At 44.9% G+C, this 19,223-nt stretch overlaps 1 protein-coding gene across 16 annotated transcripts in view; it reads right to left on the bottom strand.

The window, feature by feature from the left end:
• Nucleotides 1–19,223, bottom strand: part of ZBBX (zinc finger B-box domain containing) — an 881,823-nt gene that overhangs the window by 646,687 nt on the left and 215,913 nt on the right. For 15 of the 16 annotated variants that reach the window (XM_029616113.1, XM_029616112.1, XM_029616111.1 and 12 more), the window contains one exon: nucleotides 7,781–7,876. The exons of the other annotated variant lie outside the window; for it this stretch is intronic. In XM_029616113.1, the coding sequence (XP_029471973.1) occupies nucleotides 7,781–7,876 (96 nt within the window). The remainder of the gene's footprint in view (nucleotides 1–7,780; nucleotides 7,877–19,223) is intronic. 16 annotated transcript variants of the gene reach the window in all.

Genomic DNA, 19,223 nt, shown 5'->3' with positions numbered 1-19,223 from the left:
GGTGCCCTACACAGCATGTGGGGCTGGTCGCAGACCACATTGTCCCCTTCGCGCCCTACACAGCCGGATGGCTGGTCGCGGACCAAGAGGAGATCAGGGCAGAGTCAGGAAGTCTCTTAGTGCAGGGTTGCAGCGACCTCTCGGATCCTCCGGAGTCGGGACTTGGGAAGACAAGATAAAACCTTGGAGCTTAGAAACTCGGATTAAAAACAGGGAATCTCTGGAGGCACGGGTCCTAAAAAACCTGGAGCATTATGACCAGATACATGATGGAACTTGGGACATCACAGAACTTGGAAACATCATGAGACATCAGGAGGATCACGAAATCAGGAACATCAGGACATCACGGCATATCAGGAACATCAGGGCAGAGACCAAGAAGATACAGGAAGTCCATAGACGAAAATCAGGATGCCTGCTTAGGAGCTGGAGAAAAGAAGTCCTTGGGAGGACTGGCCCCCTTGCTGAAGCAACGACAGACTAGCAGAGAAGCCCTTTTATAGGTCTGGAAGCAGGCAACTCCCTGGGAGGAGTTCAAGTGGACCACACCTTGCTGGCCCTTTAATTGTAGGAAGAAGCCGCAGGCCCACTCCTTAGGAAGGAAGGGGCAGGACCCTGGACAGCGGCTATGCTGCCACTGAGAAGACTGAGCAGGGCTGGGCCAAGGAAACAGGCCCCAAAGCACAAGGTGACTCTCCTGCCGCCGAAGGAGGAAGAGCGGCTCCAGCCACAAAGGAAAGTCCGGGGATGCGGCCTCTGGGCCGCGGAACCAGATGGTAGCGTTGGTGGCTCCCAAGCCGCGAGGAGGGCCCAGTCAGCAGTGTCCTGCCACAGGAGAGGTCCGGGGATGCGGCCACTGGGCCGCGGAACAGCGGCGGCTCCATACCGCGGGAAAGGCCCCTGCTTCTGCAGCCTCCGGGCTGAGTTAAGAGCCTGCTCGCGGCCCCACCACGAGCAGGATCGCAACGAATAATTTTTTTGTTATCGAATTACTCTCTTGTATTGTATTATGCCTCATTTGCCAATGCATGTTGAACCTCTGTCATAAATCCACTTCCAAGCTGATTGCTCCTATAGTTATGATTATACTACCTGACAGTACTGAACTTTCCTCTGCAGACATTTGTCCTATGGAATTTGACTGCCCTCCTGCTTCCCCCAAACAAGAAAATTATATATTTCAAATAGACCTCATATAAACATACGACCCAGTGAATTATTTCTTGCTGCAACCCTCTGACTGTATTACCACCAAAGTGTGCAAGAAACAAGACCACAGATAAAGATGTCCTCCTGAACTTAGAAGCAATAAACTGTTAAAATATACTTCAATAGTAACAACCTATATACAAGATTTGACATTGTTCAGACTGATTAATGATGTTACCATGCTAAAGTGCCTTTATCTCATGTTCTCTGTATTTACAATTCACTGAATAAAAGGGGGATAAAACCCATTTGTTAAAAGCTAACAAGTTAATTTTCAAAGGGCCGTGTGTGTGAAAAACAGGGATTCCGTGCATGGTTGGGCCTTGCGCGCGATGTGCATATTTTAGAACAAGCCCAGTTACGTGCATAACTCCTATTACGCGCAGAAGTACCTGGGTCTCCAATCCTAGCTCCTCAATTACTTCTACCCCTTATATTCACACAACCACTCTAACCCCACCCCCCTACAACTCCTAACCTCTCCCCCTCCCTCTCCCCCCACCTATTTTCCACCTCCTTTTCACCCCCTCCCTCTACTCTAAACTACCTCTTCCCCCTCACCCCCCATAAAGTGAATTTATCAGGACTACATATTGTATATAAAAAACTTATATATAAAAAATTTGTTCCCAATCACGTGTATATATACCTCCTTTAATTGTGGATACCCTCCTATATTTCAGAATCTCCCCCTCCCCACCCCTATATATCAGAATCTCCCCCTCCCCACCCCCCCCCCCCCGTTTAGATAACCTCTTTCATGTATCACACTTTTATAATTTTACTTATATAATCTAATCTGTTATTTGTATGCTCTGAATGTTCCTTAATTATCTAATTACGCAAAAATTGTAAAGCCTGTTGCTCAGTTCTGTTATATGTAAACCGACGAGATGTTCCCAACGTTCGTCGGTATATAAAAGTTACTAAATAAATAAAATAAATAAAAATAGAAGTGCCGGACCCTGAGAAAGGGGCGGGCTGGGGGCGTGGTCTGGGTGGGGCAGGACAGAGGCTGGTCAGGTGAGCAGCCATTAGCCACTGTCCCGGGGAAGTGAAAGCAATACTTCTGCTCCAGAGGAGCAGTAAGTAGTGTAATAAAAAATTTGGTATAGCTAGATAGGGGTTAGGGGTCGGGGTGGAGAGAGGAACGGGAAGAAAGGTTAGGCAGAGGGGTAAGGAATTTCCCTCCCAGTCCTCTCCTATGGGGACTGGGAAAGAACTGGAGAAAAGGACGATCGTGTCGCCATGTGTAATTTGAAAATTCCAACCCCCCGTGCACACGCGAGTTGCTATCCGCCCACATGTGTGCGCACAGACGTTAAAATCTGGTACGCATGTGCACGCGGACTTCGGATTTTAGAACTTGCGTGTGCGTGTTATAAAATTGGCACGTCCATGTGCGCGTGCCAGGAACCAATGCTTGCAGTTTTGCAAATCGACCTCTAAATATATAAATCTTTATATATGTATACAACAGAAAGATTATTTTAAATCTTCCTATTTCTACTTTGCAAGCATATGCTCTCAGCTCTCAATCCTTTAGTTATTTTGTTAGAATTTTTAGAATTCACACACATCACTTAATCATTAAGAAAAAATGCTTTTAGAATAAATTTATAATTAGAAATACAGCATTTAGAGATTTTATTTTTACTAACATCTTTTTATATTTGATTCATAAGTTTAGAAACATACAAAAAGATTATTATTCTGTGAGACTTTACCTATCAGTCTTACACATAGACTAGAATATTTGTTAGCTTTTCTTTACTTAAATTTTTTAACCTTTTTAATTTTGTTTTTATATCTGACTACAATGTGTGTGCATTTAATATCTGCCATAAGTTTGCCTCTAATGATTCAGCAGGCACATGATTTTTGCCATTCCAGAAAATAAATTCACATTATTAATAGGCCTCAAGTCCTTCAATAAACTAAACATCTCAAGATGTTTGGTGTCTCTTCTATCCTACAGTGAGTAAGGCCCAGCCTATCTAGAGCTCCTAGGATAGACACGCCCTGGGATCAACTTAAACCATGGGGTGGGGGAGGGGAGACCAATAATTGAAGCTTGTTATATGTCATCATGAAAATAATGAAAAGGGGGTATTGTAGCGGTACTTATAGCCCCATTATAGACATGACTTGTAAAGGACAGCTGTGAAGAGGCCGTGAAACCTTTTGACTTGTCATTCAGGAAGTCATTATTCTTGTTCTAAGTTTTTGATTTTTGATCATATGCAGTTTTATAATTACTAATATTATAAGCATGCCATTTTTGCTTCAGCCTTATATTTGCTTTCTTAGACATGGCAAGTTAGATAAAAATGCTGAGCTACAAGGTTATAGAATATTTTTTAACAGATAGAAGGCCAGTTGACATTCCATCTAATTGTGAGCCATAGATAACATCATTTACATACGAGACGAGGACAATTAGCATAGAGACTGAGAGCAAATTATCATATGACCATTCAGATTATTTTTTTATAATAGTAAAGCAATCATAGAAATTTTGGCAATTATATAACCTAGTTTAGGGGTGGATGAAACGAATGTAGAAATCCTATATATAGTCTTGCTTTCCTAAATATATAGTATTGCTATCAGTAAAATCACTTGAGAGAAAGTTTATATTGGTGCTTTGCATAGCACAATGCCTCTCTCTCAAAGGTAAACTTTATATTTTATATATATTTTATAAATATTTATATTTTATAAATATATATATTTATATAATTTATATAATTTAATTTATATAATTTATATTTTATAATTTATATAATTTATATAATTTATATATTTATATATTTATATATATTTTATAAATATTTATATTTTATAAATATTTTATATTTTATAGTCAACCGACTGACACTTCCTTCTGAACCTAGCAACCATGCCCCCTCCTCCTACTCCCACCTCATCAGCCCCCCCCCTCCTCCTACCCCTCCATATCCGCCCTCTTACCCATCACCTTGTGAATAGTTAAAGAACATATTGTGAATAGTTAAAGAACCTACTTTCCTTCTACCCGCACAAGAATTACCTCCTCTTACCCCCCCCTTTCCCCTTTTACCTTTTCCCTTCTACTCTCCTTAAGAGTTTATCAAGTAATCACCTGATAAACCACCTATCCCAAGTTGAACAGCTGTCATATTGTTTATCTATTCTAATTTATAGTAAAGCTAAATATTGTTTATCTATGCTTATCTACTCTAAATTATTGTAAAGCCTGTTGCTACGTTACGTTACATTGTGAACCGGGGTGATGTTTTTAACGTGCCCCGGTATATAAAAAACTCTTAAATAAATAAATAAATATATTATTTTGTAGCATTTTAATAAAAGAAGTTTGTTTTCTCCACAGCTGTTGGCTTTAAGCATTTTATTTCAGTGAACCACATTACATCAGGTCACATATATAAGGCAAAATAAGTGTTAATGTCTGTGCACTGCTAGTTCCCTTAGGAAGAGAGGAAGAGGGCAGAACCCAGACTGCAGCTTATACTTATTAATCCTTACATCCTGATGTGGTGTCAGTGAAGACACATCCTCCTGTGAGCCTATAACAATTTCAATACAGGTATTCCCCCAGCTCCACAGAGGAGCTTCTGCCTGGACTCCTGGGTCTATCCTGACATGGACACTACAGGTAAGATGGAGTAGGTAGGATCCAGGGTTTTCAGTCACCAGATGTCAAAGAAGGTTCGACAGGCTTAAGATCAGGCTAAAAGAGATGTGAAGGAGGCATGGGAACTTTCCTGGCTAAAAAGGAAGAGGGGACTTTAACACAATCGCCCTTCCTTCCTTCCCTCCCTCCGATCCACTCCAAGACCCTTCCTTAGCACCAGATGGACCCCACAGACTGTGTTGAGGATTTTGATGCCCTGCTCTTATACATTGAGGGTTGAGCCAGACCCATATGCTTCAACGGCATCGACAGCACTACATGAGCTGGAGATATCGAGTGTATCAGCAACACCGGACTCTGCTGTGCTGGCGACACCAAAGCCTCATGGATCAAAGGCAACAACCATGCTAAGCCCTGGTGCTTCAATGGCGCCAACCATGCTAGGTTCTTATGCCTCAGCATTGCCAAATATGCAGTCTCAAAGTTTCCAGCTTAGAATGTTCCTTCTCTTTATCCAGTATATCGGAATCCTGCATTGGTGACATCAAGGAGCCTCGCAGCCATTTCCCATGCTAGACAGGGCTAAATTGTCCGAAGCTTGGTGCTTCTTAGACACACTCGACACTGACACTGCCTCTGCTTGACTCACCACACAAGAAACTCATTGATAAAGAAGAGCTCCTATGGCCCCAGAACTCTGCCATCTTAAAGGCCCAATTCTTCTGAGACCTCGGTGACATCCAACAGCAGCTGTAACAATTTGAGGAGCCCCAGGCACTTACAACACAGGTCATGCTTATTGGTTGTGGGCATCTTCCATCCATAGAGCAGTCCTTGAAACCTCTGATGGTAGGTTTCTAAGGCCTAGGCATTCTCATCTAATCAACGTTTCCTCTTTTTCTTTTTTTAAATAGCACTGAAAAGTGCTGTTATCGGGCTGCTGAGGCAGCGAGGCAGAAAACAAAAAGATATAAAAACTTTGAAGACAAAAATTAAAAACAAGAGAGACAGAGATAGAGATAGATGTACGTCTGGACAGCAGTAAGGATAAAAAATGACAGAGGGGCTCACGATGCAGCACTTGTGCGAGAACTCTTGCACATGCTCAACAGAACAAAAGCTCTATTGGATTCATAGAAACAGGTCGTTTGGCACATCAGATGACATCTCCCACGCGTCATGACTAATTTAGCCCTGCTTGTCGACAGAAAAAGCGTGCATATGTTGAATTGAGAAATCACATATATTAACTGATTCAAAGTAAAAGGCTCAGATAGCACAGGGCATTTCATACCCCATCTCCTCTCTTTCCAGAGTGAGGTCTCACCCCAAGAAGGAACCTACTCCATGGGGAGCTCCCTCACAAGACCTTACTCAGAGGACCTCCAACAACACTCCTATCCCTAACTTCATTTCATGTCAGGTATAGTATCATGTGAGGTACCATCTTGCAGTTTATCAACTTTGAGGCAGGAGGAAGCGGGCTTTCTCCTGTCTCAAAACTTTGAGAAAAGGCTGTCGGAAAGTTACGTTTTGGAGGTGGAAAGTTAAGAGGTCCTCCAGGAGACAGCTCCCATGGATGGAGGGAGCAGCTTGAGTGGGATGGCCTTGTGTTGGGGGGACCCTGCCACATTGAGGGAAAGGGACTGACCTGCCATCAGAGTGTAAAGATCTGGCCTTCCCCCATTGTTAAATATTAGCATGCCAGCTCTGTGTGCACACAAACATTTAACAGGTAATAATTTTAGGCCTTAGTAGCCCCCATGAAAAACATTACAGGGTAGATATTCAAAGCTGGCTGTGTAAGTAACTTAGCCAGTTTGAAATTATCCAGTTAAGTTACAATGTAAATTTGGTGGCACAGTGAAGCCGGTGAATATACGCGTATATATTCGCACTTACCGGATAAGTCTACCCAGCTAAGTTTAGACCTGCTCTATGGCCCATCTAAACTTACATATATACTTATGCGGCTAACTCTGTCCACCCCTGATCAGCCCAGTACAACGCCTAGTTTTTATGCATGTTACTTTTAGCCGTATAACGGACTTATACAGCTAAGGGGAGGCCACTGTTCTTAGGCGCATATTCAGCGGCTGCTACTTAGCCACATAAGTCCCACTTATCTAGCTAATTAGTACTGAATGCACTTTGAATATCAGGCCCTACACAGAGAAGAGCATACTATGCTGTTTCGCATGCATCAGCTAAAGCCTAATATGCATGCGTGTCCTCATTTACATGCAGGTATATCAGGGCTTCCCAAACCTGTCCTAGTGATTCCATAGCCAGTTGAGTTTTCTGGATACCCACAAAGAATATGCATGAGCCCAATTTGCATATATAAGGTCTCCAATGTATACAAATTGATCTCCCACATATGGATATCCTGAAAACCCGACTGGCTGTGGGGTTACCAGGGCAAATGTGGGAAGCCCTGTGGTATGTGTTAAATTTCAGCACAAACCATCTAATTTCCTCTTATCCCAGGTAAGTGAGCATGTTAGGGCCTTATTGTAAAGCCTGCTATTCCAGGTTGAAGACTTTCATATGCATGTTAACATCTGGTGCATAGATAACTAAAACTAAAATCTTGTTCTCTTACTATAACACAAAAGTGCAAAACACAGGCTGTAGTATTTCATAAGTAAATAAACATTCAACAAGAGAATGCATTCTTTTAGCTTACCATTATCATAAATTATTTCACAGATTTGTTATGGACACATATAAACAGTTTTAAAAGAAAATTATTCTGTAACATATATCACAGATGACAACCACATATTTATACCACATAATAAAATGTTATTAAAAATAAATGATTTTAAAATGAGATAAAAGCATAAAAGGAGTTGAAGTAAATATTTTTATTCTGCACCATTTACACACAAGCTTTTGTAAAAGAATATAGTACTTCAAAAAAAGTACCTGAAAAGGAATTGTTCTGTGGAGCTTCAATGCTCCCTTCTGGTGAAACTTGGCATAGCAACTAGTACAATAATCTTCCCCACATTCCAAGCATACCTTCAGATAAAAGAAAGAAAACGCTTAGTAATAAAGGTGACATCATTTAATCACCACTTGTTTTAAAAATCAACTGTTTACTTGTGCATACTTTCAAAATATTGGAGAAAACAAACATAAAGAAACTGCATTAACACTAAGAATTTTTAAGGATAGTATAATCCCTGCAAGAGGGCCAATATTTGATAGCCAAATAGGACAGACAAGACAGAACATAACAACATGCCATACTGGGTCAGACCAAGGGTCCATCAAGCCCAGCATCCTGTTTCCAACAGTGGCCAATCCAGGCTACAAGTATAATGTTTTCTAAATAAGTTTTTGGAGCCAAGAATAGTCTAATATCACTGGATTCTCACATCACTAGTCACTTCCTGAGCTATGTTACAGAACTGAGGACAGACTCCATAACTAGAAATTATACAGCTGCTATACTGATAAACTGTAATTATTGAATATAGATGACAGACTTTGACTTTTTAACCTGGTCCAGATATCAGTTTGCTCAGCAAAACCCAGGGTGCCTGAAAAGCCTTCCTGTAACAATGCTAGGAATATTAATTAGAAAACACAATGGTATAATTATGTTTCTTGCTTGCTAATTTTCTTTCCTTAGGTCTCACCAGACCAATCCAGACGTATGGGTTATTCTCCCCTACAAGCAGATGGAAACAGAGAATGAAAGTTTTGTTGGTGACAGCCTGCTTAAGGAACTGTGCCATCTGAGCCTTTCAGTATTTCCTTCCCAAAGCAAACACCTACACCCCCACACCTGACTAGCAGAGGTAAACCAAATAAAAAACAACCAAAAAACCTCTCGGTGAACCCTCAAATAAAAGGATTCCATTACTAAAAGGGTCCTAAAACCAAGAAACCACAGACAACAAAGTGTTGCGCTGGAGGAGGACCCTTGGCCTGGCGCAGGATTGGTACAACCCTCCGAGGGATCTCAAAGGGCACCTGCCGCCAGGAGGCAGAGCACCCGAGGAGACAGAGGCAAGCTGGAGTTTCACCAATAATGGCTCAGGGGCTCCGCAGGTTGAGCCCTTGGATTCCCGGGCTGCCTGGGCTTAGATGGGCCTCTAGGGGTCTCCCGGAGAGGTAGTGGAGAGGTGTGCCCACCAAGAGTAGGAGTGTGTGGCTGGCGGTGAACAAACGAGCTAGACCGGAACAGAGAGTACCGGAGACCACGGGTACGAGACAGGAACTGAAGGTCCTCCGGGCAGGGTAGGCAGCGCCTAGAGGTCTAGCTCGAGGAAGGCCACAGATATCTTCAAGGCAGGTGGACCTGGTGGTCGCAGGAGGAGAAAAGAGTGTCCCCGAATGGAGCGCAAGGGTCAAAGCCAGGGTATCCGTCCGAGGGTGGTCAGCCAAAGTAAGGGTTAATTCCAGGTATCAGTCCAAGCGTGGTCAGAGGCAAGCAGAGGTCAGTTCCAGTTATCAGTCCAAGCGTGGTCAAAGGCAAGCAGAAGTCAGTTCCATGTATCAGTCCGAGCATAGTCAAAGGCAAGCAGAGGTCAGTTCCAGGTATCGGTCCGAGCATAGTCAAAGGCAAGCAGAGGTCAGTTCCAGGTATCGGTCCAAACATGGTCAAAGGCAAGCAGAGGTCAGTTCCAGGTATCGGTCCAAATGTGGTCAAAGGCAGGCAGAGGTTAGTTCCGGGACTCTGTCCAAGAGAGGTCAGAGGCAAGCTGAGGTCAGTACCGGGTATCAGTCCGAGGTACTACCTAGGTAGCGGAACATGGAACAAGACACAGGAACGAATGAACTCAGGAACAGATGCTGAAACACTGGAACAGGCGCAGGAACACTGGAACAAGCACAGGAACAAGGACGGCAACTAGCTTCACTCGAGGTGACGACCCGTTTGCCAAGGCAGTGAGCAGCTGAGCCCTGCCTTTATGTAGGGCTCAGGTGACGTCATTGCCAGGCGCCGCAGAGCGCTTTCCCGCCGCAGCGCTTTTAAAGGTCAGCTTGGTGTGCACACACATGCCTAGGGGCAAGCCCGGAAGGCCGAGGCCGCGGAGCCCCAACACGAACCACCCGGTGAGGCCTGAGTGCTGGAAGGAGCCGGAGACGCGGGCGCTGGGTGTCTGGGGCGCAGGTGACTCGCCACGGCAGCCGGCGAGGAGGGACCGGGGCCCCCGGAGGAAGGAGAGAGATGAGCAGGCCCAGTAGTGGCCTTAGCGCGGCTGGGGCGCGCAACACAAAGTATGTTCTGCAAAGTTATATATACAGACAAGCAGGCTACAGGATAGAAGGGTGAGCACGACAGAAGGGTGAGACCCTGCACTAGTCTGGTAGGATTCAAATAGGCCGATTCAATAAGAAGTGCAGGAGAGCCGGCGCTCAGAGTCGAGCACCAGCTCTCCCGATGCGAGCCCAGGCACATCTCCTGGGCGTGCGATTTTGTATTTAAATGAGGCCGGGCAGTAATAAGGAGGCGCTAGGGACAAAAGGGTGTCCCTGGCACTTCCTTATTAGTGGAAGAGGCGGCTCTCAGCAGGTCTGACAAACAACGCTCAATTTTACCGGCATCGGTTTTTAAACCCGCTGATAACCATGGGTTCGTAAAATGGACACCGGCAAAATTGAGTGTCCATTTTCGAACCCCCCAACCGGTGGGCAGATTTTTTTTTAATCTTTTTATTTTTGGTTCCTCCAACAAAATATTGCTAGGATTTTATATACCGTCATTCAGTGAAGCTATCATAACGGTTTACAACAGTAAACAGAAAAATACAATTAAACACATAAATACAATCCAAGGTAAAATACTAATAAAAATAATTGAAAACAGCAATTAGTAAAATAAGTATTAAAACAGAATAAATAATAAAATGAAATGGTTCTTAAGAGCATTATAATAACAAGGAATAAGCACTAAACAGTAACAGGCTGAAACATGGGAGCGTCTCATTTGGAATCATGAAAGCCTTCATAAAAAGCCAGGTTTTAACCTCTTTTTGAATATTTTTAAATTCAGCTATAGGCGTGTTTCTATGGGGAGTGAATTCCATATCCTTGGGCAAGAGAGATTGCACGTTCTCTCACTTGAGAGAGCTGTGCAGATCGTACTGAAGGAATGAATAATAAACCTTTATTAGCTGAATGCAAGTTTCGTTGGGTATATGTATTTTAATTGCAGTATTAAGCCAGTAAGCCACTAAGAAATTAAGCCCAACTTCTAACCTATTTCCTTTACCATCAGGATATCCTTTGAAATACCTACCAGTACCTGCTGTGTCCAGCATAGGCAGGCCCTTAAGAACATAAGAAATTGCCAAGCTGGGTCAGACCAAAGGTCCATCAAGCCCAGCCTCCTGTTTCCAACAGAGGCCAAACCAGGCCACAAGAACCTGGCAATAACCCAAACACTCAGAAGATCCCATGCTACTTATGCCAGTAATAGCAGAGGCCATTCCCTAAGTCAACCTGATTAATAGCAGGTAATGGACTTCTCCTCCAAGAACCTATCCAAACCTTTTTTAAACCCAGCTACACTAACTGCACTAATCACATCCTCTGGCAGCAAATTCCAGAGCTTAATTGTGTGTTGAGTTAAAAAGAATTTTCTCCGATTAGTCTTACATGTGCTACTTGCTAATTTCATGGAGTGCTCCCTAGACCTTCTATTATCCGAAAATGTAAATAACAGATTCATATCTACTCATTCAAGACCTCATTATTTTAAAGACCTCTATCATATCCCCCCCTCAGCTGTCTCTTCTCCAAGCTGAACAGTCCTAACCTCTTCAGCCTTTCCTCATAGAGAAGCTGTTCTATCCCCTTTATCATTTTGGTTCCCCTTCTCTGGTCCTTCTCCATCACAACTATATCTTTTATGAGATGCGGCAAACAGAATTGTACACAGTATTCAAAGTGCAGTCTCACCATGGAGTGATAGAGGCATTATGACATTTTCTGTTTTATTAACCATTCCCTTCTTAAAATTTTCTAACATTGTTTGCTTTTTTGACTGCTGCAGCACACTGAGCCGACGATTTCAAAGTATTATCCACTATGATGCCTAGATCTTTTTCCTGGGTGGTAGCTCCTAATATGGAATCTAACATCGTGTAACTACAGCAAGGGTTATTTTTCCCTATATGCAACACCTTGCACTTGTCCACATTAAATTTCATCAGCCATTTGGATGCCCAAACTTCCAGTCTCGCAAGGTCCTCCTGCAATGTATCACAATCCGCTTGTGATTTAACTACTCTGAATAATTTTGTATCATCTGCAAATTTGATAACCTCACTCATATTCCTTCCGGATCATTTATAAATATATTGAAGTACAGATCCCTGAGGCACTCTACTGTTTACTCTTTTCCACTGAGAAAATTGATCATTTAATCCTACTCTCTGTTTCCTGTCTTTTAACCAGTTTGTAATCCACGAAAGGACATCGCCTCCTATCATATGACTTTTTAGTTTTCTTAAAAGCCTCTCATGAGGAACTTTGTCAAACACCTTCTAGAAATCCAAATACACTACAAGTACTGGTTCACCTTTATCCACATGTTTATTGACCCCCTTCAAAAAAAATGAAGCAGATTTGTGAGGCAAGACTTCCCTTGGGTAAATCCATGTTGACTGTGTTACATTAAACCATGTCTTTCTATATGCACTGTGATTTTGATCTTTTGAATAGTTTCCACTATTTTTCCTGGCACTGAAATCAGGCTCACTGGTCTATAGATCCCTGGATCGCCACTGGAGCCCTTTTTAAATATTGGGGTTACATTGGTCATGTTTTTGATTGCAAAAATGAAAACCTATTCTTCTTCATTGACTTTATCATACTAGTCCAGACACATGGGTTTTTCTCCTAGGACAAACAGGATGGTAGTCCTCACCTGTGGGTGATGTCATCGGATGGTGCTTGGCAGAGAAAACTTTTGTCAGAGTTTCTAGAAGCTTTGACCAGCACACTGAGCATGCTCAGCATGCTGCTATCCACGTGTCTACTCAAGGTCCCCCATCAGTCTCATAATACAGTTGAAAAATACAAGCAAAAAATAAAATAAATCAAAAGGAGAACCTAACTCCTTGGGGAGGTGGGTGGGATTCCTGAGGACTAACATCCTGCTGTCCTAGGAGAACACCTGTTACAGGTAAGCAACTGCACTTTCTCCTAGGAAAAGCATGATGGTAGTCCTCACATGTGGGTGAATACCAAGCTCCAGACTGCCCCTGCGAACAGGAGACTCCAACAGCAACCGAACAAGGTGCCAACGAGCACAACAAAACTGTGGTGCTGTGGAACTGCAGGGGTCTGTCTGGTTACCACAAAGGCAAGAAGAGTTTGGTTCAGGCCTGGAACAGGTTGCACAGGATGGATTGATCAAAAGCACTGTCCTGACATCCATCTTTATCCAAGCAATAATGAGCCACAAACATGTGAAGGGAACTCCGGGTTGCGGCCCAGTAGATCTCGACAACGGGAACTGCACACAGATGTGCCACCGACGTCGCCATAGCCCGCACAGAGTGAGCCTTTACTCTGCTGGTGAGCGGGAGGCCTGCCTGTACATAGCAGAAGGCGATGTAATCCACCAACCAGTTCAACAACTCCCAGCCAATTGGAATCAAAGGACACGAAGAGCTGAATGGACTGCCTGTGGTCAGCTGTGCGATTGAGGTAGAAAGCCAAGGCCCCTTTACAGTCCAAGGTATGAAGAGCCTCGGAAAGAAAGCAAATGTTGCTTACCTGTAACAGGTGTTCTCACAGGACTGCAAGATGTTAGTCCTCACATATGTGTGACATCAGTGGACGGAGCCCTGTTAAGGAAAATATTTCTGTCAAAGTTTCTATAAAGCTTTGACTGACACTGGCACACTGAGTGCACTGAGCATGCTCAGCCTGCAATTATCCCTGTGACCACAGGTGTCTCCCCTCAGTCTCGTCTTATAGCAAAAAGCGCAAGCGAAACTAAAATAATAAAACGTATGTAGACCCAACTCCGCGGGGTGGCGGGTGGGTTTCGTGAGGACTAACATCCTGCTGTTCTGTGAGAACACCTGTCATAGGTAAGCAATATTTGCTTTCTCACAGGACAAGCAGGATGGTAGTTCTCATATATGGGTTAGTACCGAGCTGAAGATGCCCGAGAGTGCACCAAATTCACCCAAAGACGTGCAAAAGCGCAACGACGGAGGTGGAATTTGGTAAGGAGGGCATCCTGAAACCCTTAACGGGTTGGTGGAAGGATGTTGGGTAGTTAACCGAAAAGAAGATGAGTAGACGGACTGGCCAAACATGGAAGCATGCAGGCCAGTCTTATCTAAGCAATAATGGGCTGCGAAGGTATGGAGAGAGCTCCAGGTCGCAGCCTTACAAATATGTATAAGCGGCACCGGCCGAAGGTGAGCTATTGAGGCTGGTACGGCCCTAACAGAGTGTGGTTACACACGGAGTTGTAATGAAATGCCTGCTTGTTGGTAGGAAAAAGAGATACAGACCGTCAATTAGAAGGAAAAGGTCTGTTTGCCCACTGGAACTCTCAGCTTGGCTTTTGACACAGAAGGAAAAAGTTAGGTGTAATTCCTATGGAGTGTAGTGCAGTCTAGATAGAATGCAAGTGCACTTTTACAGTCCAAGGAATGGAAAACCCTCTCGCCCTGGTGGGAGAGAGGTGTTGGGGAAAAGGTGGGCAGAGTATATTCTGAGTAAGGTGAGATGCTGCGTCTACCTTAAGAAAGATATGGAGTTGAATACGTAAGATCACTCGGTCACGGAGGAACGCTGGGTCGGGTGAGTATGTAACAAGGTGTGGAACTCACCTACCCTGTTGGCAGAAGTGATGACTTCGAAGGAAAGAATTTCCCATGCCAGACTGTTAAGTGAGGAATGGAAAGGCTCGAACGGGGAATGTATGAGTCTTGTAAGCACTAAATATAGGCCCCATTCCGTAACCAGTAAAAATAGAGGCGGCTTAATCAGTGGATAACCCATGGTAAGCTGACTCAGAAGGGGTTGAACCGTTAATGGGGTATCCCCACTTCCAAGTGGTACGCCAATTGGAACCGAGGTGTACCCATGTGGAGAATGCCTGGGGAGCAGAATCCGAAGGAGTAAGAGAAAAGAGTGGTGTAGAAAAAAAGGGGGTAATACCCTTTTGTATGCGCCATGTGGTAAATCATGCCATTTTGAATGGTAAGATTTATGTATGGAAGGTTTTTGTGACGCTACCAGTACCTGAGAACATCAGTGAGTCCATGAAATGAGACTGATCTGTGAGAAGGCGAATTGGCTACTGGTGTAACCAATTGATTGAGAAGTATGGGAAAGCATACTGGTCTCGGCCAGGACATGGGTCTGAGAAACAGTGAACCCCGTCCTGGTGCAGCATAATAAGAGTGCTGGCTATGAGAGGCATCGAAAGAGACACATATAAGAGGCCTTTGCTGCAGCAAAGGCATCCATGGGAACGCATTCGAGTCTTGTGTAAGGAGTAAATCTGTCCACCGTATAGTTCGATTCAGACGCAGAGGGTCTGCAGTTGACCTCAGCGCTAGAAAACTTTTCTCGCTACACATGTAGTCCGAGACCATCAGAGAGGATGGAAACCTATATGGAGAAGGTCTGCTAGTGCATTCAGTAAGACTGTTAGATAAGTGGCCCGGGGATGCATGGAGTGACAAGGGCCAAGGGTAGAGCTGTGCAGCTTCCTAGCAGAGCAGCTAAGAGGTTGTGCGTGCTTGTGTGTTGGAAATACCACATTGTCACTATGCTGTCTGTCTGTATGCACAAAGGTTTGTTGCAGGGGCAGTATTGTAAGGCATAAAGGCATAACTCATGGCTCGAAGCTCCAGGAAGTTGATGTGAAACTCTGCATGGAGCGGAATAGACGCATATTGAGTTGAGAAGATGTTAGTTCGAACTCTGCAACCCTGAGTAAATGCGAGCATGAGCAGGACCAGCCTAGGTTTTGGTCTAGATCTGCAATATGGATCAGGGACGAAAGCGGTTGAACATCTTAGATCCACTGATAATTGAAATTTCACTGAATCTTATTCATAGCAAATCTGGACCTATGAGTAAAGTGCATGGTGAAAAAATCCCGTGGCCCAGCAATGAAAGAATTGAGGGTCTGAGGTTATGTTGTATGCGCACAGAGACATATAGGAATTTGTGAGAATGTCTGTGCGGTTGTTGGACAGGAAGTTCGTTGTGACTGAGGTGTCCAGAAGTGTTCTATATGGGATTTACGGTAGTTAACAGCAATCCCAGGTAGTAGATTTATAGTGAGTCGTGAAGAAGATAGAGCTCTTTGCTTGGATTGACTGTTATGCAGCTGTCCATGCAAGGAAAAGCGTGAATGATATTTTACTCCGTAGAGAAACAGCAGTCACTGCTAGTGATTTAATGAAATACCCAAGTTGCCGAAGCTGGAGCAACCGGCAGAGCTTGGGATTGTAATATTGTTGACTCACCATGAAGCACATACAAAGATTAGAGGAGAGAGGCAACCTACTTACTGCGGTATGGAAGTATGGTGACGAGAGACACCATTTTACCTATCCGTTCTGAAGAAAGTTGATATTTCTGAGGTCCAGGATGGGCGGAGAGTAACTACTTTCTGTTGAAAGAAAGAATTGTGAGATTAAAACTCCCCCGCCACCCCCCCCTGCGCTTTGTAGCATCCAGGGGACTGTACCCTGAACCTTGGTACCAAGTGGGGTGGCCGCTCTAATATCCGGCAAGTTGAGAGAGCAGGAAGTGTCCAACTGGCGGGGCTGATGTAATCTGGATATCATGTAATCTCCCACGGGAGCATGAGCAGTAAAAGTCTTATCCGCATTTCTGTGTGCTGTACAAGAAAATGTTGAGACCTGTCGCCAGGCCTCGAGGTGGATTTGCAATTGAGGCAGTGTTTGCTGGATCTTGTGTTTAGCAGATCAGCGAATGCATCTGGGATTTCGGTCCTTAATTAGGAACCAGAAGCCAGAGTATTAATCAGTACAGAGTCCCGTTGCTGACAACGGGAGGATGTCCTGATGCAATCCTAAATGATTGGTAGAGAGATTCTCTTGGTACTGTGTCCAACATAGCTGACAATAGCGATATGTGATAGGGATGTGAATCGGGCTTCGGACGATATTTTCAAAATAGTCAGAAATCGGGGGCTCCCCCAAAACGATAGGAAAACCCCACGATATTGATCGTGGGGGTTCTCTTATCGTTTTTGGGGAGGGCGGAAAAAACGGCACACAAAAATTTATTTATTTTATTTATTTATTTTAGTTTTTTCTATACCGGCATTCGTGAGAGTATCACATCATGCCGGTTTACAATAAACAAGGGTGTGATGAAAGGTACAGTAAACAAAGTAAATAACAGGTGCTGAACAGTTACAGTTACAATAAAACAGTAAATAACAGGTAAAAATAACCCTTAAACCCACCCCGACCCTTTAAAACTAATCCCTTAGCTTCCCCTACCCTCCCAACCCCCCCAAAAACTTTTTACAAATATCTGGTGGTCCAGTGGGGGTCCCTGGAGTGATCTCCCGCTCCAGGGCCGTCGGCTGCCACTAATCAAAATGGCGCCGATGGCCCTTTGCCCTTACCATGTGACAGGGTATCTGTGCCATTGGCCGGACCCTGTCACATGGTAGGAGCACTGGATGGCCGGCGCCCGATTTAGAGAACAATCCCATTGAGACCTGTTCTCTAAATCGGGATGGCCCGATTTAGAGAACAGGTCTCAATGGGATTGTCGCTGAAGTGGGATTAGAGTACTTACCATCCGTCGTGGATCGCAGAAGGACGAGCCGGTGAAGATCGATGGCTCCGTGGATTTCAGGAGGCATCGAGGGACAGCCTGAAGAATGTTTACGTCCGACTCAACTTTGTAATCTGGTATTGTAGCGCAGGTACAGAGGAGACAGGCTGAGCGTGTCTGGCACTACCACAGTAATTTGTGGAGAGTCAGAACCCCACACCGGTGAGGGTAGGGAACGCCTCAGGTACAGGGGAGCCATTATGACTCATGAACCCAGCCCTCTTTGCAGCGGCTCGATGTATCGTGACGCCAGTGCAGAATTCCTCGCAAACTCGGCCCGGTTATTCTGGAGCACCGAGAAACTGCCAACACTGTGTGGAACAGTGGCAGTGGCAGTAGCGATGTTGCTTGGCCCAGGCATTGTCCAGCACCAAGAAGGATAATACCGATGTCTTGGATGGCGTCGGTGGTGGACGGTCACCGTGCCGGTGACAATGAGTGCCACGGTGCTCGGCCCGGTCTTTCCCCAGCGCTGAGGTAGATGCCCTTGCTGTCTTGGATGGTGAATGATGACGGACTGTCAGCATGCCTGCACTGCTCCTGGCACTATGTAGTGTCGTAGGCTAATGCAGGGCTTTAGTTAAGAACCCAAAGCATGGAGCACTGTGTTTAGGCGTGGGCATTGCGTGTAGGTGCTATGTCAGTATTGACGGTATCGATGGCAGCATAAAAGCAGCCTCGAGGGTATCGTCAAAAATATAGATGAAAAAACGTCGATGGCCTGGGCAGAGCAACGATAATGGTGACGGAGGCACCGACGGCATCGGCGTAGGTATCGATGGAAACGATGTGACATCAAAGAATCGAATAGACATCGATGGCATCGGGAAATTGATACCGGCATCGACGGAATCGATGGCCACATCAATAGGAATGACGAGGACACCGATGGAAATGACGTGGGTGCCGACGGCATCGGCGGCATGGCCACAGGCGTCGACAGCATTGGCGGCACCAACATGGGCGTCAACGGCATTGATGGCACCGACATGGGCGTCGACGGAACCGACATGTACACTGACATGGGCATCGATGGCACCGACATGGGCACAGACCCGGGCATCGATGGCATCAATGGAATCTACCCGAGCATCGATGGAATCGACGATGGCATCGATGGAACCGACCTAGGCATCAATGGAACTGACCTGGGCATCGATGGCATCGACCCAGGCATCAATAGCACCGACGATACCAAGGTGTGCATCGATTGCATCAACCCGGGCATCGATGACATCGATGGAAAAATCAGCACCATGGATGAAAACATTGATGGCACTGAAAGAATCGATACGGGGATCGATGGCATCGACGGACCGCGGGGGGAGGGGCATCAATGGCATCAAAAAAGGTAGGACGGCCTGGATGGGGGTACCGACGGTAGCGATGGGGGCATCGACTGCACGAAGGTACAGAGGTATGAATTCGACAGAGGCCCTGACGGCAACGGTAATCGTGGAAGTCCCTATCCCACTAGCGCTAATAACCAGGCAGAATGTCACAGGAGGACACTCGCAGGCTATGTGGGGTTAACTGTGAAAACATAGGGAGA

This window comes from Rhinatrema bivittatum, chromosome 9 (genome assembly GCF_901001135.1).
Source record: "Rhinatrema bivittatum chromosome 9, aRhiBiv1.1, whole genome shotgun sequence".
Classification (NCBI taxonomy): domain Eukaryota; kingdom Metazoa; phylum Chordata; class Amphibia; order Gymnophiona; family Rhinatrematidae; genus Rhinatrema; species Rhinatrema bivittatum.
This window is presented reverse-complemented; position numbering and strand designations above follow the sequence as displayed.